General features: G+C 61.0%; 1 protein-coding gene across 1 annotated transcript; it reads right to left on the bottom strand.

The window, feature by feature from the left end:
• Nucleotides 1–10,608: 10,608 nt before the first annotated feature.
• LOC115506516 lies at nt 10,609–20,139 on the bottom strand. The gene is made up of 9 exons (XM_032591971.1): nt 20,100–20,139; nt 19,825–19,949; nt 19,448–19,603; nt 18,889–18,902; nt 17,949–18,147; nt 17,292–17,414; nt 11,830–11,932; nt 11,557–11,631; nt 10,609–11,284 (listed from the first exon to the last, which is right to left on the bottom strand). Exons 1-9 carry the CDS (start codon nt 20,137–20,139, stop codon nt 11,184–11,186), a joined length of 936 nt encoding a protein of 311 aa, XP_032447862.1. The 3' UTR covers nt 10,609–11,183.
• Between the last annotated feature and the right edge of the window lie 4,332 nt (nt 20,140–24,471).

Here is a 24,471-nt window from a genome sequence, read left to right as displayed (position 1 = left end):
CTGACAGGCTCCAGCCCGGTCCCTCTAAAAGGGACTTAACCTCCCGGATGGATGGGGGGGGGGGTGGGGAGCGGCGAGGGGGGCCAGGACAGGAAAGAGGGGGGATGGAGTTGTGGTGGAGGAGAGGAGGGGACACGGCCCGGTGACGGTGCCCTGAGAGCCAGAGCAGGGCCACCATCCCCCAAGGCTTCTGGCGGTGGGGAGGAGGGTGGGGAGCTAGGCTGAGCCTGGAGGTCATCGGGGTGGGAGGTGGGCACCCGGGGAGGCAGACAGACCCCAGGCTGGAGGCTGCAGACGGCTTGAGAGCCGGGCAGGGGCCTCTCTGCTGGGGAGGGACACTCTGCTCTCAGGCCCTACCCCTGGGGAATCCCAGGGGCCACAATGGACTCTGGCCTCCCCCGGGACACCAACAAGTCACTAGGGGGCAGGTATGGCCAGGGTCACACGGCTGAGGCCTGCACCGCTGCCTGGGTCTCACTGGAAGCTCCCCCCCCCCCACCATCCTGGCCCCGCAGTCTCTGCCCATGGCTGCCATGTCCTCTCCTGGCCTCACCTTGCTGGAGCCGCCCGCCCCCAGCCCACCCGTGGCTCCCTGTCTCTCTAGAGCCACCACACGTCTTGCCTCAGGTTTTGGTGTGGGGGTCCGGTCCCCCCTCCCTCCGGCACGCACATGAGATCTTGTCCTCTGACAGCGGGGAGGGCCGCCGGGGAAGGAGCCCCCCCAGGACCACGCTGGGGAGGGTGTGCAGACCGCTTTCACCCACGCCCCGGGATATGGCAAGGTGTGTGTGGCGGGGCGGGGGGTGGGCAGTGGAGTAAGCCAAGTGGGCAGGATGGGGAGCGGGGACGGTGGCGGCCAGGCCGAGGGCCAGGCTGAGGAGCGGAAGCATAGGGCCAGGGCGGGGAGCCTCCGGGCTGGCAGGGGTGGCAGGAGAGGGGGCTCCTGCCGGAGGCTCACAGAGCAGGTGGACCTCAGGGAGGACCAGGGCATCACAGAACGACGCGTCGAGCTGCTGGCAGCGGGGAAGGGCAGACCCCGGCGGGGCAGGGGCTACTATTCCCATCCCCCCTCGCAGAAGAGCAACCGGAGGCACAGAGAGGGTGAGCGCCTTGCCCAAGGCTGCAGAGGCGCGTCCGTGGGGAGCTCTGAAACCAGGCGCTCAGGCTACGGTCGCTGTGCGCTTAAGCGAGGTCACGCTGGCCCCCTAGGTTTGTGAGAGCGGAGGATCGTCAGGAAGAAAAGGAGTCATTTCCGTTGCATAACTTAAAGCAAAGCAAGACGTGCCGCCCACGTACTCGTCGCCGTGGCCCGGCCTACTTTAAAGCGCCTACCGGGCTGCACACCCGCCAGGCCCTGATGCTGTCTCGGGCAGGAGGGCGACGTGCCCTTCTCTCTGCACCCATCTACCCCTGCCTTCCCCGGGAACGCCGGGCGGAGACACCCGCCCCTCCCCCACCGTGAGACTCCCGCCCCGCCCCCTGTCCCTCCCTCCCTCCGGGCCCCTTCCGCCAGGGACTCCCCTCTCTCGCCACACGCCTCCACGGCTCCCCTAATTAGGCCTTCTCACTGCATTTAATTACACAACCATTCAGGCTTTCTACTTCTTGAGTCGCTTCTAGGACGCCATATATTTTTAGAGATCCGTCCGTTTCAACTTAAGTCTCCAAATGTATTGGAAGGAAATCGCTCCTAATAGTCTCATCGCCTTTTTTGGTTTCGAATGTGTCTGTAGCTGGGTCCCCTTTTCATCTGGCCTTTGTTTGAATCGTGCCTTCTCCTCTCTTTTGCGTGCCGTCTTACCGGCTGTTGCAAAGAAATGTTTAGCTCTGTGGGCCTGCTGTATTCATTTTCTTTCATTAATTCCTGCTCTTATCTTTATCTCCTTTCTTCTCGGGTTCACTGTGAACAAAAATAACTAATTCCTTAAGCTGGACGCTTATCACATCAAACTTTCAGCTTTCGATATGCATCTGATGTAAGCCTTTAGGCTACACATTTCCCTCAAGGTGTTGCTTTAGCTCCACCTTTTCCCATTATCGTTGTTCTAATGGTTACTTTCTTTGATATTTCATGTGCTTTAAAGTCCTGAATCATGGAAATTTTTAAATCTGCTTTTTTGTGATTTCCATTTTAATTATAATGCTGTCATAGGAGCACAGGAGCTATGCTAGCTATAATGCCAGCATAGGAGCTAGTCCGTAGGAGACCTGCTTTGTCGCATAGCAGGTACCAATTAAAAAAAAAAAAAAAAAAAAACTCCCTGTGTATTTTCTAACTGCTAAGCACACAGTAGTTAATATGGTTGTAAAGTGAAAAGCCTGTGAGTCTCAGTGCTCGTCTTCCATGCAGCCAATGGTTTTCTTTCTCTGTGACCTGCCAATAGTTAAAAAAGGTATGTTGAAAATCCCCACCAGGATAGAGTTTTTTGTAGTTCTACCAAAGTTTGCCTTGTTTATTATGTCTAAACACAGTTTAGAACTGTCGCATCTTCCCAGCAAATCAAATCTTTTATTCTTTTGAAGGGACCACCTCTCTACATAATAATGTTTTTATCCTTTGACTTACAGTCCCTCGTGTTGGATATTAATGTAAATACCCTAACTATCTTTTGTTAAATAGTATTTAAAACCCAACCAGAGGATCTCTGTTTTTGAACTGGTTTTTAATCACACTGTGTGTAACCACTGCTGGGTGGGGGCTCACTCCTCTCAGTGTTCCCTATTCGTCCTGCTTTAATGGCACTTTAAAAATCCTCTTTCGGGGGGCGCCTGGGTGGCGCAGTCGGTTAAGCGTCCGACTTCAGCCAGGTCACGATCTCGCGGTCCGTGAGTTCGAGCCCCGCGTCAGGCTCTGGGCTGATGGCTCAGAGCCTGGAGCCTGTTTCCGATTCTGTGTCTCCCTCTCTCTCTGCCCCTCCCCCGTTCATGCTCTGTCTCTCTCTGTCCCAAAAATAAATAAACGTTGAAAAAAAAAAAAATCCTCTTTCTCCAAAAAAAAATCATCTTTCTTGGGGCGCCTGGGGGCTTAGTCGGTTGAGCGGCCGACTTTGGCTCAGGTCATGATCTTGCAGTTTGTGGGTTCAAGCCCCACGTCAGGCTCTGTGCTGACAGCTCGGAGCCTGGAGCCTGCTTCGGATTCTGTGTTTCCCCCTCTCGTCACCCCTCCCCTGCTCATGGTCTGTCTGTCTCGGTCTGTCTGTCTCTCTCTCTCGCTCTCTCAAAAATAAGTAAACATTAAAAAAAATAAAAATCCTCTTCCTTGAATTTTGAAACAATTGCACTTTTTAAATACTTATTTTTAACCCACTTTTACCTTGTATTTGGTCCAGAAACCATAGATTCTTTCTACTCCTTTTCAGCTTCCCTTTGACATTTCACCAGTTATTTAACTTTATGAGGTCTGAAATTTATCAAAATAGTAAATCCTTTTCAAACAATACAAGGACCTCAGAACATTTTAATCATTCTCTTCGGACTTACGTGGTCTACTATTTTAGCTCTGTATTTTTGAAACTGCATAACCGAGACATTATTTTTAAAAAGTAGACAATATTTGGTTGTATTTACTTATGTGTTTCACGGTTACTTTGCTCACCACTTAATTGGGCTCTGTGCCCAATTCCGATCTGTGGGTGTGCGTGTCGGCGGTGCTGGAGGGGGGAGGTCCCACCAACAAGCAACGCTCCAGACACCAGCAGGTGTCCTACAAGTCAACTCGACTCCAACATGACCCGCACGGCGGCTGCAGCGCCCCCAGGCTGAGGGCTCCGTCACACAAGGCCGCCCCCACTTGAGGCTCCAGCTGCGAGCCCAGCTTGTCGCCACCGCTTCTGACCAACCAGCCTACGCGGCAGGTCCCCACGACCCCCCGCCACGGGTTTGGTTAATTTGTTAGAGCGGCTCCCGGAACTCAAACACTGTACTCATTCGATCGCTGGTCCATTGTACAAGGATGTAACTCAGAACAGTCAGACAGAAGTGGTGCGCAGGGCGAGGTGTGGGGAAGGGGCGCAGCCATCCTCCCCGTGTCACCAGTGTTCACCGACCAGGACGCTTCCTGAACCCCTTCCTTTGGGGGCATTAACGGGGCTTCGTTACGTAGGCATGACCGATGAGCTCATTGGCTATCGGTGATCGATTCAGCTGCCAGCCCTTCCCCTCTCCCGAGATGTCAGGGGTGAGACTGAAAATTCCAAACGTCTAACCCCCCCCCCCCCCCGTGGGTCCCCCCCACCATCTTGAGGTGAGGCCCACAGGTCGTCTCATTTACACAACAAAAGTACCTTCCGGGGGTTTTCTTCACTAATGAACCCCAGGGTTTTAGGAGCCGCCGTCTCAGAAAGGAGGCCCGAGACCTAATGATGCTTGTTACAAATCACAATGTTACGTCAAGTCCCCTTAAATTTCATGCCTTCCCTCTTGAGCATATTCTTCCAAAGTCCTTGCAGCCTGTCCATGGTAACGGTCTCTCTTTGCACAAGCAGAAGACTGAGCTGCCCCCACTCCGGGCCCACCGGCCCACTGCCCCTGCCGTGTGGTCACCACTGCCCCCTGCAGTCCCGGTCTTGGGTGTTTATTTATCCCTTTTCTCCCCATAACCCTCCCCAACCCATAAACAACTACTCTAGTTTAGTTAATGTGTCTATTTCCTTTGTAATTGCTCTCAGGAAAAAAAAAAAAAAGGAAAAAGGTTTTTTTAACTTTTGGAACTAATTTTAGGCATACAGAAGAGTTACAAAAATAGTACCGAGGCTCTGTATACCCCTCACAAGCTTCCTCTAACGTTAACGTCTTACAAAACCGTGAGACAGGGGCGCCTGGGTCGCTCTGCCGGTTGAGCGTCTGACTCTTGATCTCGGCTCAGGTCATGATCCCAGGGTCGTGGGACTGAGTCCTGCATCGGGCTCCATGCTGACCATGGAGGCTGCTTGGGATTCTCCCTCTGCCCTGCCCCACCCCTGCCACCGTCTCGCACACTGTCTAAAATAAAAATAAACTGTGAGACAGTTATCAAAGTGTACGGATTTTAAATTTATTTAAATTATATTATATACCTCATTCTGTTTTGACTTTTTTCCACTAAGCATTTTTTAAAAATTTTTGTTTAATGTTTATTCATTTCTGAGAGGCAGAGAGAAAGAGAGAGAGCGTGAGCAAGGGAGGGGCAGAGAGAGAGGGGGAGACACAGAATCTGAAGCAGGCTCCAGGGTCCGAGCTGTCGGCACAGAACTAACAAACCTGTGAGTTCATGATCTGAGCGGAAGCTGGACACTTAGCCAACCGAGCCACCCGGGTGCCCCCAACCACTAAGCACTTTTTAAAAAAAATTTTTTTAAAAAGATCTGGGTTGCTATGTGTGTACTTGATCCGTTTTCTTTTTTTTTTCCTTTTTCTTCACATGATTTAATAAAAAAAATACTGCCCGACGTATATCCTAGATGAAGCTACACGTAACGACACACTCCGTGCATGCTGACGCCGATGTGCCTGCCGGAACTTTCCGTGCTTTACCCCCACTTTCCTGGGGCACACATTATGTACAGTTAAGCCCCACCCACCTCAAGTGCTTGAGGAGTCTGGGCAAACGCACACACGTGCAGAGCCAGCCCCGCGGTCAAGGGTGCGCCGGCTGCCGGGAGACACCCACACCTGCACGCGCAGGGGGACGGGGCGCCGGCTGCTCTCCTGCGGGGCTCGGGGCTGTGTCTCGTGGGCGGCCGTCCCCCGTCAGCCTGCGGGCTCCTATCCTTCCAGAGGAAGCCGTGGCAAAACACAAGTTGTTAAGAAGTCTGACATCCACTCTTCCCCCTTGTGGATTGTGCTTTCGGTGTTAAATCTACAAACTCACGGTCACACACGACGCCATGCAGGTTTTCTCCTGTGGGACCTTCTAGAGGTTTCACAGGTCTGTATTTTACGTTTCGCGCTCAGATCCACTGGAATTCACGTCTGTGACCGGCGTGTGGGCTCCGTCTGGATTTGGTCCAACTATTCCAGCATACTTGTTGGAAAGACTATCATTTCCCCCACTGAATGGACTTTTTCTCTTTGCCAGACATCAGCGGGCTGTAATTGGGGGGGAGGGGAGGGGTCTATTTTGTTCCACTGACCACCGCGTGTCTTCTCGTGCCAAAACCACACTGCCTTGACATTTCATTCTTTTTCTGTCTCCTGTTTCTCTGTGGAGACGTTCTAATTTTCCATTTATTGTACGAGCTCTTAGGGCTTGGTTAAGTCGTTGATTCAAGGTCTTTGATAATTTCAACACGTGTTATCTCTTAGTTGGTATCTATGGAATGCCTTTGCCCTTGCACTTGAGATATTCCTGTCCTGTCACGTGGAAGCAATTTTGGATTGCATCCCGGACACTGTGGTATTTATTTGGTTGTGACGCCCGGTCCTACTTGAATTCTGAGAGGAATATCGATCTGGGGGAGGGGACGTTTTCGCAGGCAATCAGATAGGCTAGGTTCCTGCTGCCAGCCCCACTTTCCATGAGCTGTGGTCCTAAGACCAGGTGGGTTTTCAAATCGTTCCCCAAGCTCTTGAGACCTGCCTTGTTTGTGCACGGGGCAAGCCCGGGACCTGGGCAGGTCTGCCCTTTAGATCAGCTCTAAAAACCTCTATATGCGGTTTCTGGCTGGCCCAGAGCAGGGTGAGCCCAGGGTATGCGCACGACTTCATGTGGTTCCTCCCCCAGACCCCTCCTCGTGGAACTTCCCAATACTTCTTGGCTCTTAGGGGGCCCCCACCCCCACTCTAGCCTTCTGGCTAGAGAGTTGGGACTTCAGCTCGCCCCTCAGCGGTGCACCTGCTCTAACTGGTTCTGTCTCCCAAGCCAAGACCACAGAAGGAGAAACACAAAAAAGCAACACCCTCCCTGCAACCCCCTTGGGTTCAGGTGTCTGTACCGCCTCCTTTTCAGAGTTGCTGGGGACTGGGGCAGAGACAGAAAGCAGACAGAAAAACAAGGGCACGGCCTGTCCTTTCCCTGTCACGTTAGGACCCCCCTCTTCCAGCTCCCTGCACAGAACAGGGGGCTTTCTCTAGAAGCTCCTTCTGTCTACACCTGCTGCACACACCCAGGCTTGGGGCTGGCTGAGTGCAGTCCAGGAAGTACCGGGGGAAAAAACAGGGAACATACCACCAGCTCAGCGGTGCTCTGAGGTCTACACTCCACCTGCTGGTATTTACGAAGCCCTCAGAGAGCCCTCCATGCACGGCGCCCGCGAGTTACAGCCACGTTCACCAGAGAGGCGACGTGGAGTGCGCGGGCTCCCACCCTGCCCAGAACCGGAACTTCCCACCGTTCCGTGGCTCCCCGTGGCCTACGTTCCCTGTCCTTCATCTGTCCACTTTTCAAACCGTCGTCACAAGCACCACGATGGTGTATGTCCCCCCACAGGCCCCCTTTTGTATGAGGATTGCCTGACACGGGGCTCAAACTCACAAACTGCAAGATCGTGACCTGAGCTGAAGTCGGACGCTTAACTGGCTGAGCTCCCCAGGCACCCCAAGAATCGCTCTCCTTTGTAAATGCAGGTGTGGACTGCCGGCTTACCGGGTAGGTGCATTCTTAACCCGGTGTGAGGCCGTCAGAACGTGCCAGGCCCCTCATAACCGCAAGTTCTCGCCAGCACCAGGCATCGGCCGACTCCCTAGCTGTTGTCACCCAAAAAGGCATGAAGTGAAGCATCATTTGGTGGAACGTGCACCTTCCCAAATCGTTAATGAGTTTCTGCACCTCTCCGAGTGAATGCCTGCTGGCTTTGGGGGCCCCTCCCGTGTGACTCGCCTGCTCATACCTGGGACAAGTTTTCTGTGGGACTGCCTCCTCACCGACCGCTCTGCCTGCCCCAGATCTCGGTTCCAGCCGCCGCAGGTTTCTTCGTGCTGTCACCGGTGTCCGCTCTTTACCCGCGACGTCCGTCGCCGCTCACAGGCCGGGCTGCGGTGCCGCTGCGGGGAACGCTGCTCCAGCGTCGCGGTGACGGCCTTCTCTCTTTCTGCAGCTGTAGTATCGGGTCTTTCGGGCTCGTGTTGGTGGAATCGCATACACCCGTTTTTGCCTTACGGTTTGTTCTTCCGAAGCTTGTTTTTGAGGCCCTTCATTGTCCACATTTTATTCTGTTAACTGCCAAGCCTGTCCTTGCACATTTCACTCTGGAGCCGCCTCCTGCGCGGCGCTGGTCGGGAACCAGCTTACTTTTTGTCCACCCAGTGAAACGGTTATTCCCGACGTAGCCACTGAGATAACCCACCCTTTTCCTATTGACTCGTTCTGCGGTCTTTCCCGGAAGCTGACTACGGTGCGTGTGAACACGAATCTGTCCGCGAGATGTCTGCTGCTCTGTGGATCTGTTCTTCAGCCAAAACACACTCTTATTTTTTGCTCTTCCCGGTTCCTAAATTTACTGCCATGACTTTACAGGATGTCTTGCATTTGGTAAGAGCCTAGCAGCGGTGGCTTGTCTATCTCGAGGCCGAGCGTTTGGTGCTTACGTATTTATGATGGGTACAGCTCGTGTGCTCCCTCCCTTTACCGGTACCCACATCCGGTTTTGCCCATTAGAACAGTTTTTGCCTCTCGGACTCCACTTTGCCGGCTAACCAGACTGCTGACACAGCTCTCTGGTTCCTCTGCGCTCAGGACGTCTTGCTCGGTTCCGTGTCTCCCTTGGGCCTGTCTGGCTCCTACAGGCTGACCTGGGCCGGGGAGCCAGCGACTCGTGCAGGCAGGCGCCTAGCGCATCCGGTCTTCGTGCACCTCACCTCCACGCTTGCAGCCCGGCCGTACTGGGTTTACAGCTCCAGGCGGACGGTCACTGAGCCTTGTCCTCTGCCGCTGCCCCAGGCACCGCCGTCGGCCCCAGGGGCTCCGCACCCGCAGGCGAGATCGCTTTCTTTAGTGTTCTGTGCGGTCTGCGTCCTGGGGTATCTCACTGCGCTTAGTAGGTGCTGCGCTTCCTACCACGGTGGACGCGGGTCTCCCATCAAATCTGGGGAATCTCTATTCGTTTAATGTGCAGCCTCCAGCCATTAATTCACAGGGAGAACCTCTGGCCCCTGAGACTCTAATTCAGGGACTGCATTTTTCCTCTCTCAGGTTCTGATTCTTTTCCAAATCTGCTTGGCTATTTTTGATAATTCTCTCCCTTTGGTCATCGTACGGTTGCCTTTTGTCCCTTTAAAACTTTCCTATGGGATCATTTTGCGAACCGTATTTGTTCATTGCGGTTCCTCGTCCTGGGAACATCTGCAGTCCCCAGGGGCCTGAAACCACGGGGCTTCCTGTTCTCGCTCACGGGCTGCTTTCCTCCCGTCTGCGACCTTCTGGCCGGAGCCCGAGCGGCTCCGCTCAGGCGTCTGTGCGCTGAGCCCGGGAGGGCAGCTTCCTGCTCACCGCTGCTTAGAACCGGTGGGCGACGCGGCCCCCAGCCCCCCCCCCACCCCTAGAGCCCAGGCTGCGCGCATCAGGCCCCCGCTCCCTCCTCCCTCACTTGGGGACCCAGGCCCTGGCCCCACCCCGGGGCCCCCAGTCCTCAGTGTCTTTCCACCCACCACTCCCGTTGTCGACTGGCTTTCGGCTACTTCCATTCTTTTGCTTTTGCTTTTAAGCTTTTGAAGGTTTCCCTCACTGTTCTCGAGAGTCAGCAATCCATCCGAAAGCACACTTATTGTAATCTAGCCAAGGTCTACTTGTATTTTCGCGGGAGGCCACTTCGGAACACCTAGTCTGCACGCCGCAGGCGTCGGAAACTTCTGTTCTGGCTCGTGTCCCCACGGCCGACCCCAAAGTGCTCTGGAGCAAGACACGGATTCCTTCCACGGTCCCCACGCCCTCTCTGGAGGCACACTCTGCTGCAGGCCCTTGCGACGCCTCACTGCCCGTCCTCTCCCCCACCCCTCCCCCCGCCAGCTGCCGTGTATCCTAAGTACTCTTTGCCGGGACACCCTCCTCAGGGGAACCACGACAAGCGGGGCTTCTCGTTCACAGCCAGCCTGCCTCTCCTCCCCAGACCCCAGCGCCCCCCCCCAGCTCGGACCGCCCCCCTGCCCCAGGCCCTCCTCCAGGGGGCACACGCCCTGGTGCTCCCCGCCCGGCCTCCCCGCCCTGGCCACCTAGCGCCACCACCACGCGGCGCTCGGACGGCAGGAGCCGGGCCGTGCCCGGCTGCCGGGAAAGGCCGTGGGGTGCGGCCACACTTCTCTCCCACCAAACACCGCCATGGGCTCCCCGGCTCTGGCGCACGCAGGCCCAGAACCGAAGGCATCTGCAGCTGCCCAGCCCGCCGCCCCCTGCCCGCGGCTGGCAAAGCGCGGGCCCCTGCCTTGGCTCACACGGCACCCTCTGCCGAGACGGGCTCCCGCTCGGTGCCTTCCGCCCCTGACCACTCCCTGGTCACGTCCTCCAGGCTGGCCTCCAGCTGGCCCTCTCCACAAAGCTCCCCTCACTTCCCTGGCTGGAGGCGGAGTCTCGGGGTGGTCCCTGGGCCCCCGGACAGCTGTTGGGGCGCATCTGCACTTCTCTCCGAGGGCCAGTGGCACCCTGGGAGGACGCGAGGGCCAGGGGCACGCCGGGAGGACGCGAGCTGTGTCCCAGGCATGGTCTTGACTCGCTGGTTTGACTCACGTTTACCAGGCGATTACCACGTGCCCACATGCCATCCCCAGAACAGCCACAGTGGGCAAGGGGGCCGTCGGACACAACCGAAGGGCCCCTCGCCGTGGCCCGGAGCAGGAGGGAAGGCTTTGCCCTGCCCACTTGGGCTAGGGAGAGGGGGCGGGGCAGGCAGGGAGGCCAGTGAGACCAGGCACCAAAAGGGCAGCACAGGAAGGTGGACACAGGGCCCCGAGGGTCTCGGGGCCACGCGTGGTGCAGGAGGGGAGGCTGGGGGGCTTGGACCACGGCAGGGCAGTGGGAAGATTCTAGATGCTGGGGACCGCCGGACCTGGGGAGGGCTGGGAGAGGTGTCAAGGCTGACCCCCAGGGCTCCGGGCCGAGTACCAGCAGAGCTGCTGAGGACCCCACATCCTGAGCGTCTGCGTCTGGAGGGGAGGCCACCCAGCCCTACTGAGGGGTGCAAGGCAGGGAGAGCCCAGGGAGGCCAAAGGGAACTCTGTCACATTTAATAGAGAACGTCAAACACACGCCGGGAACCAGCACGACATCGAGCCACGGTTCAGTGGGTCACGTACTGGGACAGCTCCCAGATGTCCTCCAGGAAGCTGCTGTAGAATCTGCGGCTCACGGAGTCTGGGTCCTGCTTCAGGATCTCCAAGTCTGCACGAAGACCCCCCGGGTCTGACACACAGCCCCCTGGGGCAGGGGAGGGCAGGGGGCAGTCTGCTGCGGGAGCTGAAGGAGGGGGGTCCGGGGGGAGGTGCACAGCCGTCCCGGGAGCCCTGTGGGGTGTATGTGGGGAGGGGGGCACAGCCCTGTCCTGGAACCGAGTCTCAAGGAGGAGACGATGCCCTGTTCTGGGGACAGGCCGGCTAAGGGGCCTTCTTAAGAGCTGGGGAACAAAGAGGCCCCTGTGCTGGGCCAGGGCTCACGTTTCCTGAGGGTCCTCACGTCGGCCTTCCTCAGACAGATGCAGAGGTCGGGAAAGTAGTCCTGCAGCACCCCCCCTGCACCAGGGACGGAGGGCGGTGGGCACGGGCGTCTCCCTGGCCCCTGGGGGAGGCCAGCTTGGCCCCGACAGGAGACCGGCCCACCCGACCCCCGGACACGGGAGCCCGGCCCTCTCGGGGGCAGCTCTGGGCTCTGAGTGGTGGGGGCTGGGTGGGCACGGTGGGCGGAGCACAAGACCAGGGGCCAGCACCCACTGATGAACTTCATGGCCGCCTGCTTCAGGTTCCTGTCAGGGCTGCTCAGGTAAGTCAACGCCTGCATGAGAAACCGGTGGTAGTTGTCAAGGTTGCTCTCCACCTGGGGAGGGGGAAGAGATGGGCCCCACAGCTCCCTGTGATGCCGCTCCGCCCGAGGCCCCCTGCCAGCCCTGCAGTCCCAAGACCCATGACCCCCCCCACCCCCACCTCGGGCTGGGCCTGTGTCAAGGGACCTGGGACCCTGCACTCTGTCACTCTCCCCGACACGTCCTCCGGGAGGCCTCCCCTGCCCCTCCCACCCCCACCCTCCCCAGCTTCAGCAACAGACCCAGGGCCAGTCAGAGCCAAGAGGAGGCAGGGAGGTCTGCTGGGCTCTTCTGCACCAGGACTGGAGCCCAGCCTCTCTTGCCGCCCTCGCTCACTCCCCTGGGCTTGTGCTGTGGACACGCGGGGTGTGCGGCTGCTCTAGGAGGGGACAGCAGGCTCAGGACGGGACGGCCCCTGGACCGAGGATAAGACCAATCTAAGGAGGTAGGGCAGGGGACGGACGCAGCCCGGGCTGCTCGTCTCCACTGCTGGCCCAAGCTGCTTTGTGGCAGCACCCTCTGGCCCTTTGCAGGATTATAAACCGGTTTATTTTACCGTCTAAGCCTGCTGGAACCAGCTTTTCTGCCACCTGCATGACAAGAACGCCGGCCCCCTCGCCTCAACCCCCAGGCCACCCTGGTGCCCGCACTTCCCGCAGGGACCCTTGGCCACTGTGGCGCCAGGCCGTGCTCCCCCGAGGGGCGCCCGCTTCAGGTCACCCCTGCCCGGCCTGGCCATCCTCTCTCTGGCTGCGCCCTGGCTGGGCTGACCCTCGGAGCTGCGTTTCCGCCCACACCAGCTTCCCTCCACAAACGTCAGACCAACACTGCAGGTGGGAGGTCCAGGTTCAGGCACCAGGCGGCCTGAGGTCCCAGCCCCTCACCCCTGCTCCCCCCCAACCACCGTGATCGCCTGTGCCTTCTTGTCACAAACCCACATTCTGGGATTTTGGCCGTCAGCTTGTGACCTTAAAAAGACAACCGCCTTCCTGCTCTGTGCCCGTTCTGGGACCACCCCCAGAGCTCTGAGCCCCCTGAGACGCACTCTGGGCTCTCACACCCTTTTCCACTCAGACACCAGGACTTCCTGGAGGAGGCTGATCCCTGGAGAGAACAGGCACTAGGAAGGGCCTGGAACATTCTAATGCTCTCAGAAACAAGGATGCCTACGGACAGAGAGTCCAGGGACAGAGCTCACTGGAAACAGGATTCAAGTTCAAGACAGGCCAGGTGTGACAGTCTGAACAATAAAGCAATGACACCAGCAGCGGTAACGGTGCCTCCCTGGAAGGAGTGGGGTCCTTCGTGAGCTGAGGGACCGGCTGGACCGCCTCTCCCAAAAAAGATCTGTTGATTCCTAACCCCCCAGACCTCAGAATGGGACAACACTCGGAGATGGGGCCTCTGGAGGCAATGCGGTGAAATGGGGTCCCCCAGTGGCCCTGACGCGTTACAGGTGGTGCCTTAGGAGGGGAGGCGCCAGCGTGCAGAGAGAGCACCTCGGGTGCAGTGACACTCGAAGCCAGGGCAGCGCCGGGCCCGGGAGAGGGGCCTGGGAGGGGCCGTGGCCTGGCCAGCACCGTGCCACAGGCCGCTGGCTTGCAGAGCCGGGAGACAGCAACGTCTGAGGTTTAGGCTCACGGAACCGTGGCACGGGGGCCTTGGGGACCCAGCAGGCCATCAACTCACGGCACTACTCCAGAGGCAGGAGTCAGCAAAGAGAAAACAGGAAGGAGATTTCTGTAAAAGAAGGGAAACTATAATAGATTTAACTTCGGTGCTTAAAAGTGAGGGAGCACTTAAATACCGGCGTTTTGTTTCTTTTCTCTGCGATTGTTGAAAAGAAGGCCTGGCCGTGAGCCTGGGCCCATACGGGGAATCGGGACAGAGGGAAGGCAGAGCTATGAGCACATCACGTGGCCCAGGGGGCCCGGGGCTCAAGGTGACTGGTGGCCGAGGTCAGCGGGGTGGGGGGGGGGGGGCAGTGAGTAGGGCTCAATGGCACACCCCACAATGGGGCACGAAGATGTCCCCGGGGAGGGCTGGGAGCATCAGGACTGGAGAAGCCCTAATCCACACATCTCAACTCTTAGAAAATTCCAGAAGAAGGGGCTCCTAGCAAAGCTGACGGACTGGAAGTATCGGGATGACGGGAAGGAGCGCCAGCCGTGAGTGACCTCACGTGAGGCTTCCGGGAACCAAGTTGCCGCGTGGAAAGGAAACCATACGGGGCAGCGAGCGGCCCAAAGGCAGCGGGCCGGGGCAGAGGACAGTCACTGCGGGAGGAGCCCCTGCCACCAGCAAGCCCAGCCGCGCTGCCCGACTAGGGGCATCCTGAGCCCCTGCCAGCCGAGGCGGCAACTGCTTCCTAAAACTCCAACTCCTGGAAGGTGGGAGAACGGGAAAAATGTGCAAAGCCAGGAAAGTCCACGTGAGAAGAGCGGGAGGGGGGCCCAGAACGGAAGGCGGGGAGGACGCACAGTGTCCACGGTCTCCGGGCTCCCCTGGCGCCTGAGCCGTCCCCGGGACCCCTGTCACAGCGAGGCTGCTAGTGGGGGCTCAGAGCCATTTCAATGGGTCTGAAACCCACAGAAAAATAAATGTTTGAGAGAAACGTACTTGGTTAAACCTGTGAGTATAACTCAATAACGTTGACGGTCTCACGCTCTAACAGACGGGAGTGTTTAATAAATTGGTAAAATCAGGGGAACCCGGGTGGCTCGGTCGGTTAAACATCTGACTTCAGCTCAGGTAACGATCCCACCGTTCTTGAGTTCGAGCCCCGCATCGGGCTCTGTGCTGACAGCCGGGAGCCTGGAGCCTGCTTCCGATTCTGTCTCCCTCTCTCTCTGCCCCTCCCCTGATCGCACTCTCTCTCTCTCCCAAAATTAAGTAAACGTTAAAAAAAATAAATTGGTCAGATCGGTCAACTAGGTACCGAGACACCAATGGCAAGCACGGACCTCTCCACGCGCTCTCCTCAGCAACCAGCTAAACACAAGTCCCCAAGGGCAAAAGCGGGCAGGACAAGACCGGAACCACAAGCACGTGACAGGTGGCCCCGCTGTCCCTGCACACGGGCTGAGGTGGGCATCGAGTCCGGGCGCCCGAGGTGTCTCCGTGGAAGGAAAGACCAACCTCACGCCCAGGACGCCAGAGGCAGAGGGGGGCCCTGACATCGCCCACGCACCTCGGGAACCAGACCGGAAGGACCCCAAGGGAAGGCACAAGGGCACCAAAAGGGAGTCTCTCTCTCCCTCCCCCGCCCCGGGCCTGATTTAGGAGCAAGAGAAAAGACGAGTTCCTTGAAAAGCCTCAGCCACGGCCTGGAGCCGCATGAGGCCCTGGGGCGGGACTCGGGCCGCCCGCACCCACGACACCTCAGAGACGGGATGTCACTGTAACATCCACCCCGCGGCGGCACAAAGGTCTCCGACAGACGTACACAGAGAAAGACCCGCAACCCAAAATGACAAGAGCAGGAAACCCAGCCCGGGCCACACCCCCGAGGCGGAGGCCCTGGCGCCCACTGGAGCGTTCTCTCCCCTCCCAGCTCCAAATTCACCCCTGCTGTGCACTCTGTAAAAGCGGACCTGGGCCCCAGTGTCATCCTCGCCAGCTGGCGCGAGGGCACGGGGGCAGCGTGGGGACACAGGAGGGGCTCCCGCCCTCGATCCCACGGGCACCCCCAGGACTCCTCCCCCACCTCCCGGGCCGTTTCACAGCCGGTCTCCTGTGACCCCTCCCCGTGTGGGACCCGTCCCGGCATCTCGGCGGGCTCGGCTCTGTGCCACACCAGCTTCTCTGCCACGCAGGGGCGTAGCCATGCCCTCGGCTCTGGGAGTGGGGGTCCTCCTGGCCCGGGGCAGGGGCTCTCCTCCGCTACGTTGGGACATGCGACATCACGTACTCCCGTCCACGTCCACGCGCCATCCCTGCGGTCCCGCGGCCTTCAGAGTTGGCTCCCCCGCAAACCGACCAGCCCCCCGCAGCCCCCGGGCCCTGCAGCGGTTAACCACCCCTCACGTTAACTTCCCCCTGCTCAAATCGCTGTGACGTCTGTCTCCTGAACGCATCCTAGGGACACAGACGCTGAGCCCCGATCACAGCCACGAGGGTCAAGTGCGGCAGCCCCGCGGGCGCCCGCGGCCTGTGCCTCGGGTGACGCGTCACCGTCATCAACCACAGGGGACAGCCTAATGCCCAGAAGCGCTGCACGCAGTTTCCCGCGGGCAGGGAGCTGGGCATTGCAGCTGGTGGAAGGTCACAGCCACACCGCGCCCCTCCGGGCACCAGCGCGGCTCCAGGGCGGGGTGGGGCTTCTCCATCAGACCCGAGCACAGACCGTGGGAAAGTAACACGTCCGGCCACAAAACTTCCGCGCCAGCAGAGACACAGTAAGCACAGTGCAAGAAGTCACAGACTGGGCAACAGCAATTACAGTACAAACAACTGGCCAAGGACCCACGCCTAGAGCCTGCGGAGAATTCCTCATTCGCACAAAAAACACCACCGGCACGCGGTGGGCGAAGCGCTCGGCACGGAGGCCCCGCCGGCTCCCCAGCAAGGTGGCGCCTACCAAAGTCACTGCCCTCCGGACCCTGAGAAGCCCCGCTCCCTTTCTCCGGGCACCTTCACCTCCAGACCGTAGCCTTCCCCACTTCTCAGGAAACGTCTGCCGTCTCCCAGCCACTGCGGGGACCCCCAAGCCCCCGCCCACCTCGACCAGATCCAGTGTGGCCCGGTGCGCCAGCCTGCCCGCCACCAGCTGGAGAAAAGCCCGGGATGGGGACCGCGGTCCCTGAGCGCTGGGGAGGGGTCCCAGCCGGGCTCTGAGGGTCTGGACTCAGAAATAAACGGACCACCAGAAATCAGAGCTGTGGTTTCTTGCTCACCCGCCCCACGCACACGCGTCCCCTCACACGAATCCTCAGCAAGGCGTGTGGGCCCAGGAACGTCCGTGGGGTCCCGGTGCGGCCACTCCCGGGTTCCCAGAGCTACGGGGCCCTCCCCATGTCTGCACTGGGACATCAGCGGGCGCTACGCTCCCGAAAGGCCCCTCCGCAGCGGCCATGGGAACTGCCTCCAGGTAGGGCTTCCCCGTCCAGGTGCGGTGGTCCCCACGTGGCCCTGGAGGACCCTAGCTCGGTTACTGACAGAGGGGGCCCACTGAGGGAGGCTGAAGGGGCCAGCCCAGCACGGAGCGGGCCTCTAACCAACACCCACGGGACCGAGTCAGATGCCACCCAAGAGGGTTCCTATATCACGCCCGTCCCCCTCTGGGTGCTGGGGGTGAGGACCCTCACTGCGCACGGCCCCCGTCCACCTCCCCGGCCTCCCTGCCCCTCATCCGGGAGGGTGCCGACACCTTACCGTGTAGATGAAAACGTCGTTCTCGGCGCTGAGGCCACGACCCCATGCCAGCTTCCCAAACAGCTCCTTCCGGAACTCCCATTTCAGCAGGACGGCACAGCGCAGGAAGGTCAGCTTTGTCTTCTGTGGACGCCACGCAAAGACAGACGGGTCACCTCCCTCCGCATCAACACCCTCCCGGGCAGAGACCGCAGGACAAGTGGCCCGGAGGCACCGAGGGCCCCAGCCCGGCAAGGACGCCGCTCACAGCCGCGCCCGGGCCGTGTAGCCTGCTCACACCCCGGAGGGGGCACAGGGTGCCCCCGCCATAGTGTCTTCACCCCCCCCAAGCCCCGTGGGTGCCGTGCTCTAATTCACGCGAAAATTCGAGAGGCCAGTGGTCACCCTGGCCACCCAGGCTTCCTTCCTGACCCTGAGGGAGTCTCTTAAGGGCCGGGGGACAGGCACCCAGGGGAGGAAGGCCGGTCCCTCACTCACCAGTACCCAACAGCCCCGCCTCTAGTCTCAGAACTCCTTTAAAGGGCCCCTGTACCACCCACGATGGGTGGAAATCACCCCCAGGACCTCAGGCTGTGACTGTCCAGAGACACGATCTCAACAGAGGTGAGGTAATCAGGTCCCTGGGTGGCCCTAGGGCAAGCTGTCTGGTGTCCTCACCGGGAGAGGAATCTGGACACGCAGACAGGGGGACGACCACGTGAGGACACGGGGAGAAGACGCCGTCCATGTGCCCAGGAGAAAGGCCGGAGGGGACCAGTCTGCCACACCCTCGACCCAGCAGCCCTGTCTGCGGCACTTGGTGGTGGCGGCCTGATTTGAGACGGGCCGGTCCCTGAGCTGACCTCTCCCTCCCTTGCTGAGTTGAGGGGGGATCGGCCCACCTGGTTTTCACTCCAAAGCCCTCAACCTCCTCCTGAGTCCACCACGCCTCTGTCCCCAGGACACTGTGCTCCGGAGGGGGGGAGCACCTGTTTTTCAGCATCTAGGACGAGGCCCTGATCACAGAGGACCCTCTGACCCAACCCCGGGCCCAGGCCTGCCCTCAACTTCCTGTGTTCCCGTTAGCTCACAGAATGCACCGCCCACCTCACTCAGAGGCCCCTGGCCTCTGGGCCACTTATCCTAAGACTACAGCTTGTGAGGCTGAGTAGGCCGGCCTCCCCCAGGCAGCCTCTCCTGGTTTCTTCGACACTCTCCTCTGAACTCCCAGCTGTACCCCTCTAGCCCCCCACCTGGCGACACCCCTGCGTTCTACTGGTCTCCCATCCACCCTTCCGTTCACCCCTTCATTCAGCTGCACATTCACTCAGCAGCTGCCCTGTGCCAGGCTCCGGGCTGCTGGCTGGCTGTGCAGACCCAGACCTGATGCGGACCCTCTCCCAGGCTTGAGGCATTCCCAGCCCATCACACGATCCGTGATGGGTCCGGAGGGCTCCTGGGTCTGGTGGGTCTGGGGCAGGGGCAGAGAGAAGCCCTGGGACTGAAGGAAGTCCCTTTGTGAGGAGGAAGCAGGAATTCAGGCAGTTTCCCAAGGGCCCCAGGAGGGGCTGGAGGGAAGGAGGTGGCCACGATCAAGAGGGCAGCAGGCAGGGCCTACTTGGCCGAGCCAAGCTGTTAGGTGACCACAGTGAGAGCTGAGACCCAGGGATGGGGACCCAGGGCCAGCAGAACGCTGCTGAGGGGTGGAGGCCAGGAAAGCTTCCCTGAGCGGGGGGGCACTTGGATGGGGTCTCAGGCGAGAAGCAGGTGTTCCCAGTGTAGAGGGGGGAAGGGGCACTCCCCGAGGCCAGAGGGGCCGCTCAAACGGATGATCTGGGAAACCTGGGGCCTATGAAATGGCTGGTAGCTCCAGGGCCGCCCTATGGGTCCTCTGTGGGAGTCAGACACGGTGCCTCCCTGGGGGCAGTGCCCTTGAGGGGGGCACGGTCTGCAGTAGGCCCTGGGGAGAGCGGGGAGCGAGAAGGGCCCCAAACTCCAGGCTCCTGAGGCTGACTGCGTGCGTGTGTGTGTGTGTGTGTGTGTGAGTGTGTGACAGGTGGGGGGTGCTTCGCGGGCTCCTAGACTGGGGGGAGAACCTAGAGGTGAGGGCAGCGCCACCTTGGACGGGCCCTCTCCTTCCCTGCACCTGTCGCCTGCAAGGCGGGGGGGCCACTCACCATGACCACCTTGGGGCAGGAGTCGGCCAGGTGGAAAAGCAGTGGCACCAGGGCCTGGAAAGCGTGATTCTTGAGTGCCTGCTGGTACTTCTTGCCGCCGCTGTAGAGCACGTCTCCATACAGGAGGATGGCCCCTCCGCGCACGTCGGCCTGTTCCTGTCGGCAGGTAGAGCCCTCAGCCGCAGGGCGGCCCCCCGCCCCCTCCAATCTGCCAGCCACCGCCCATCTCTCACCCTTCTTCCGGCCCAGGGACCTGCGGTGGCCAATGCGCCCTGATGCCGACGCCCGCCCTCTCCAGCTCTGGGGCCGACGCCCGCCCTCTCCAGCTCTGGGACCGTCCGCTGCGCCCCTCCACCGCACCCCTCCACCGCACCCACCTTGCTGCCCGGGCCGCCCACTGGCACGCACAACCCAGCCTTCTGGGCAGCTGGGGCGCTTTCTCCTCCTGCCACCCCCTCCGGTGGCTGCGGCCAACCTTTCTGGGCCACAGCGACCTCACCCCCTGTCCCAGGCGGACCAGGCGCACCCTGCGGCCAGACCGGTCACTTTGAGCTCTGAGACCCAGCAAGAGGCCTCGGGCTTTGTGCGGGGGGGGGGGGGGCGGAGAGGGGGGCGATGAGGACGCCTCGAGGCTGCGAACCAGCCCCTGCACCTGCACCACGGGCCTGCGCCCCCTTGCCGCCCCCGCCCATCCTTGCTCTCCTAGCCGCGGCCCGCGCCCTCCGCGTGGGGGAGCACGAGGCTTGGGCAAGGTCATTTCTGAGGCGGCCCAGGGGTCTCCCAGAACCTACCTTCCTTGGGGCCAGGCTCCCGCCCAGGTCCACAGGACTTTACCCACAAGCCCCGGGGGTGGGGAGGGGGGGAAAGCGGCCTCGGCTGCTGGGATTGGCTGGGGTGGCAGCCGCGGCTGCTGAGATTGGCTGGGGTGGCAGCCGCGGCTGCTGGGATTGGCTGGGGTGGCAGCCGCGGCTGCTGAGATTGGCTGGGGTGGCAGCCGGAAGCTGCTCGGATTGGCTGGGGTGGCAGCCGGAGGCTGCTGGGATTGGCTGGGGTGGCAGCCGCGGCTGCTGGGATTGGCGGGCTCAGGCGAGGAGCTGCGCCGCCGCCGCGCTCCTCACATCGTCGAACAGCTGCAGCAGGTGCTGGGCCATCCTGAGGCTGGTGGCGCCGACGCCCTGGGCCCCCAGGCGGTGCAGGATGTCGCCCAGGATTTCCATCAGGCCCATGAGGTCCTTGGGCTCGGGCCCCGCGAAGCCGTCCAGCAGCCCGGCCAGCCGGTTCCGGAGCAGCATCACCTGCGGGCGGACGCAGCCACTCCCGGGCCTGCCCCGCTCCCGGGAAAGTGCCCTTCCCGACTTCACCACCGTTTCTATTCTACGGGTGTCGGCAACTCGGCGGGGCCGTGGCTGCCGCTCCTTGCCCGCGCTGCCTCCTTTAACAATCCGCAGGGGCCTCAGCCCCAGCCCCCCGGCCTGCACCGTGGGGCGTGGACTTGTTCTGGAAGGCCTAAAGGGCAGAAGGAGGACGTGCATCCACAACCCAGCCAGGTGCCAGTCCTCTATGTGACGGGTGGCGCGTGAACAGGACCACCTAGCAGGTGTGCTGTCGGGTAAGAGACCCCTACTAGAAAGGAGGCCAAAGTCGCAGACCTCAGAGCCCCCTCCGGCCCTGAAATTCTAGGATCCCCGCTGCATGCAACGCAGCACCGTTCCCCAAACGTTCCCCAAACGTTCCCCCCCCCCTCCTGCCTTGGCCTGCCCTGCCTTCCCCACCCACCCCTTCCAATCTGACCTGCTGTGGAGGCTCTTCTCACATGCCTCCTCCTCCCTGAAGTCTTCCTGGGATAGGAGCGAGCAGCCCCTGCTCTCACCTTCTCAGGATGCATCAGGGCACTGCTGAGGCCCTTCAGGCTCATGGCCCGCACCAGCTGGTTGGGGTTGTTCAGGCCCAGGCTCAGGAAGTTGTCCACGGTTCTCCGAGACATGTACTGGGTGAGCTCGTGGCTGTTGAGAAACTGAGTAGTGTTGGCACCGTCAGCTACCAGGGAAAATGGGCCTGTGGCGCAGCATGAGATAGTGGGGTTAGACGTAAGGAAGCACTTCCAGAGAGCAAGCAGGTCTGACACGGAAGGCAGAAGTTAGGATACCTTTACGTGGGAGGGTTGGAGCGGAAGTCCAATTCTCTGAGCTTCCGAAGGGCCCGAGGACGCTGGTGAGGGGCAGGGGCAGGGGCAGGGCGGGGCCGAGGAGGGGCTGACCTCCGTGATGATGAGGATGGCCACGATGTTGTCCCGCTCCTCAGAGCTCTTCAGGGAGATGACCGCCTGTCCCAAGACGGCCTTGACCTCACAGTCATAGTGGGCCATGGCCCTGTCAGATGAGAGAGGCAGGCACGGGGGCCCTGAGGTCTCCATCCTTGGCCCCCATAACCCCCTGCTCACTCGGGGAGATGGCCCAGGCAACTGAGTCTGGAGCCCAGCTCCCAATATGGGGTGTAGCCTTCCCGTGAGGAATGCTCTCTGGGGCCAGCACCGCCCCCCCAGGCTGTGCGCACCTAGCCAAGAGGGTCACCCCCTCGGTGTAGGTTTCCATGTGCTCAAAGAGCTCCCAGCCTCTCAGCAGCTTGAGGTAGGCAAACACCTCCCAGTAGTTGGTGGTCCAGAAGAGACCCTTCAGGGCCTCCAGGCATGTCCTAGGGGCAGGTGGGGGTGTGGGGAGAGGTGAGTCGGGGCTCGGGGCTGGGCTCTCTGCCTGGACCGTAAGGTCATCGGCGACCTCCTCTCCCATCTGGGCCCCGGTGAGCTGTCACCTTCTAAGCCTGCTCTGCCCCAGGATTCTCACTCCCGCTGGCTTTTGGTGGCTGTGCCCCCTGCTCCCTACTCGGGACCGAAAGCCTCCAGGTGGGGCCAGAGTGCATTCTTTTCCGGGTCCCTAGCACTGAGCCCAGGGCCTGGTGCCCACCAGGGGTTCCGTGGGTATGTGGAAGGAACCCGAAAGAGGGCACGGTTGGGGTTCCCCAGGGGGCTGGGCGCCGAGGCCCGTCACAGATGTCACCTGCAGGGGCTGAGGGGCTTCCCGTCTAGGACATCCTCCTGGTAGTCTGAGATGCCGTCCACCACATCCAGCTCAAACAGGTAACGGAGCTGCGTGAGCAGGCCCACGAGGACCCCTGCGAAGGCCCAGCGCACCGTGGCCTTGTACTCCCGGGTGTACAGGAGCTCGTAAATGGTACCCAGGGCCTGCGGCGGGCGACAGAGCGGGACTCAGATGGGCGACTCTCCAGGGCCGGCTCCAGTGAGCAGAGGAGTGGGGAGCCACAAGCACGGGCGCCCCCCCCCCCCCCCCGCCGGGCCCAGGCCCCTGCCGCCTGTGCCTGCCTCGGGCCGGGACACTCCCCCGGGGGCGCTGGCTCCGCTCTGCTGGCCACTCAGCAGTCAAGAGGCCTCGGCTACTCCTGCCGAGACCCTCTGCCTGCCGGCTCAGCCAGGCATCCCGCAGGGCCCCTGGATGACAGCGCGGTTGTGGGGGCACGGGGCCCGGGTGGGGACGCGGGGGGGTGCTGCTCACCAGCAGGGAGATGAGCTCCGCCTGCTGGGTGAACCTGACGAGCTCTTTGGGGGGTCGCAGCCTCAGCTTCATGTAGAGCAGGGTGAGGACCTTGCGGGCCAGCTGGGTGTTGCTGGCTAGGGCCTTCCACAGGGGTATGACCTGTCTGGGGAGGCAGGGGGCCCAGTGCCTGCAGGTGGCTGGCCATGCAGGGTGGAGGGGCGGGCGGGACGTGACCCTCGGGACAGCAGGATGGCCTGGGATGCCCCGGCCCCCCAGGGACAGTGAGCCCTTCCATCCGCGGGGTCCAGGAGGCTGTATCCGGATGGGGCCCCCGCTCGAAGCCCCGAGCACAGGACAGGCTAGCTTTCCCTGATGTCGGTGCTGATTCCCGCTTTGCCGCACTCCTTTGCCACGTGACCCCAAACAGAGCCCCCGTCCTCCCCCCAGCTTGTGGGGGTGGGGGCTCACCCCTCAGGCAAAGCGGGCAAAGTGGGTCTGCACTGGGCGTGTCTCCCTGGGGCGGGGTGGGGGGCGTGCGGGGCTCACGGACCTGCATCCCCCAGAACTCTGTTCCCTGTCCAAGGTGCTGTGGGCCTGTGACAAGTCGGTGCTCCCTGAGACGCTGTGAAGACACCCTGGTGCTCCAGTGGCCCTCAGACTTCAGGGGACACACACACACACACACACACACACACACACACCCCATTCAGGCTGCTTAGAACGGGGTCTCTACTCACAGGCCAGGCCCAGCATCACGGTGCTGGAGCTCATGACGTCCACACGGTGCAGCCTGGAAACCCAATATTGGCCCCGGAAGGGCAGGGGGCCCGTATGTGTGCTGGGGCCCTGGGCAGCTGGAGGGGGCTGTTTGGGGGCCAGCTGACCTCCGGCTCCTCTGCCAGCTGGTCTCTCGGGGTTCTCCTGGTCTGAGGGACGCTCCCATGCCGAAAGCCCCCTCCGGGGACTGATGGAGCCTCCACCTTAACCCCTCAGCCTAGAACACCTCCGGGGACCCCCTGGCCGTGGTTCGGGAGTCTGGGAAGGAGAGTGGAGTCTCTCTCACTGGAAGGGCCAGTGTCGTGCATGCCGCTGCCTGGCCAGGGATTCTGTGGCCTGGGAGGGCAGACCACGGAGGAAGGACGGGTGTTCACCTCTGGGTCGTGGGTGCCGGTGCCATACCTCTCAGAGGGGTGACACAGGGACAGTATCACCTCGACTGTCTCCTGGGTGTGCTGAGTCCCCAACACTGACACGGCCTGCATCACGGTCTGCAGGGTGTTCTTGAAGATGATAGAGGGCAGCTCCTGGAACAAGCCCTGCAGGATCTCAGCCACCTGAGCAGGGACGGGCAGACCGGGAGGGGGCGTCAGGGCCACCCCCAGCTCCCGCCTCCGTCCCCTGCTGGGGCCGGGGTCTGCCTCCCCCGTGAGGCATCCTGATGGCCTCGTCAGCCTTCGGCCAGTAGCCTGACCGCTA

Source organism: Lynx canadensis, chromosome F2, assembly GCF_007474595.2.
Source record: "Lynx canadensis isolate LIC74 chromosome F2, mLynCan4.pri.v2, whole genome shotgun sequence".
In the NCBI taxonomy this organism is placed as follows: Eukaryota; Metazoa; Chordata; class Mammalia; order Carnivora; family Felidae; genus Lynx; species Lynx canadensis.
This window is presented reverse-complemented; position numbering and strand designations above follow the sequence as displayed.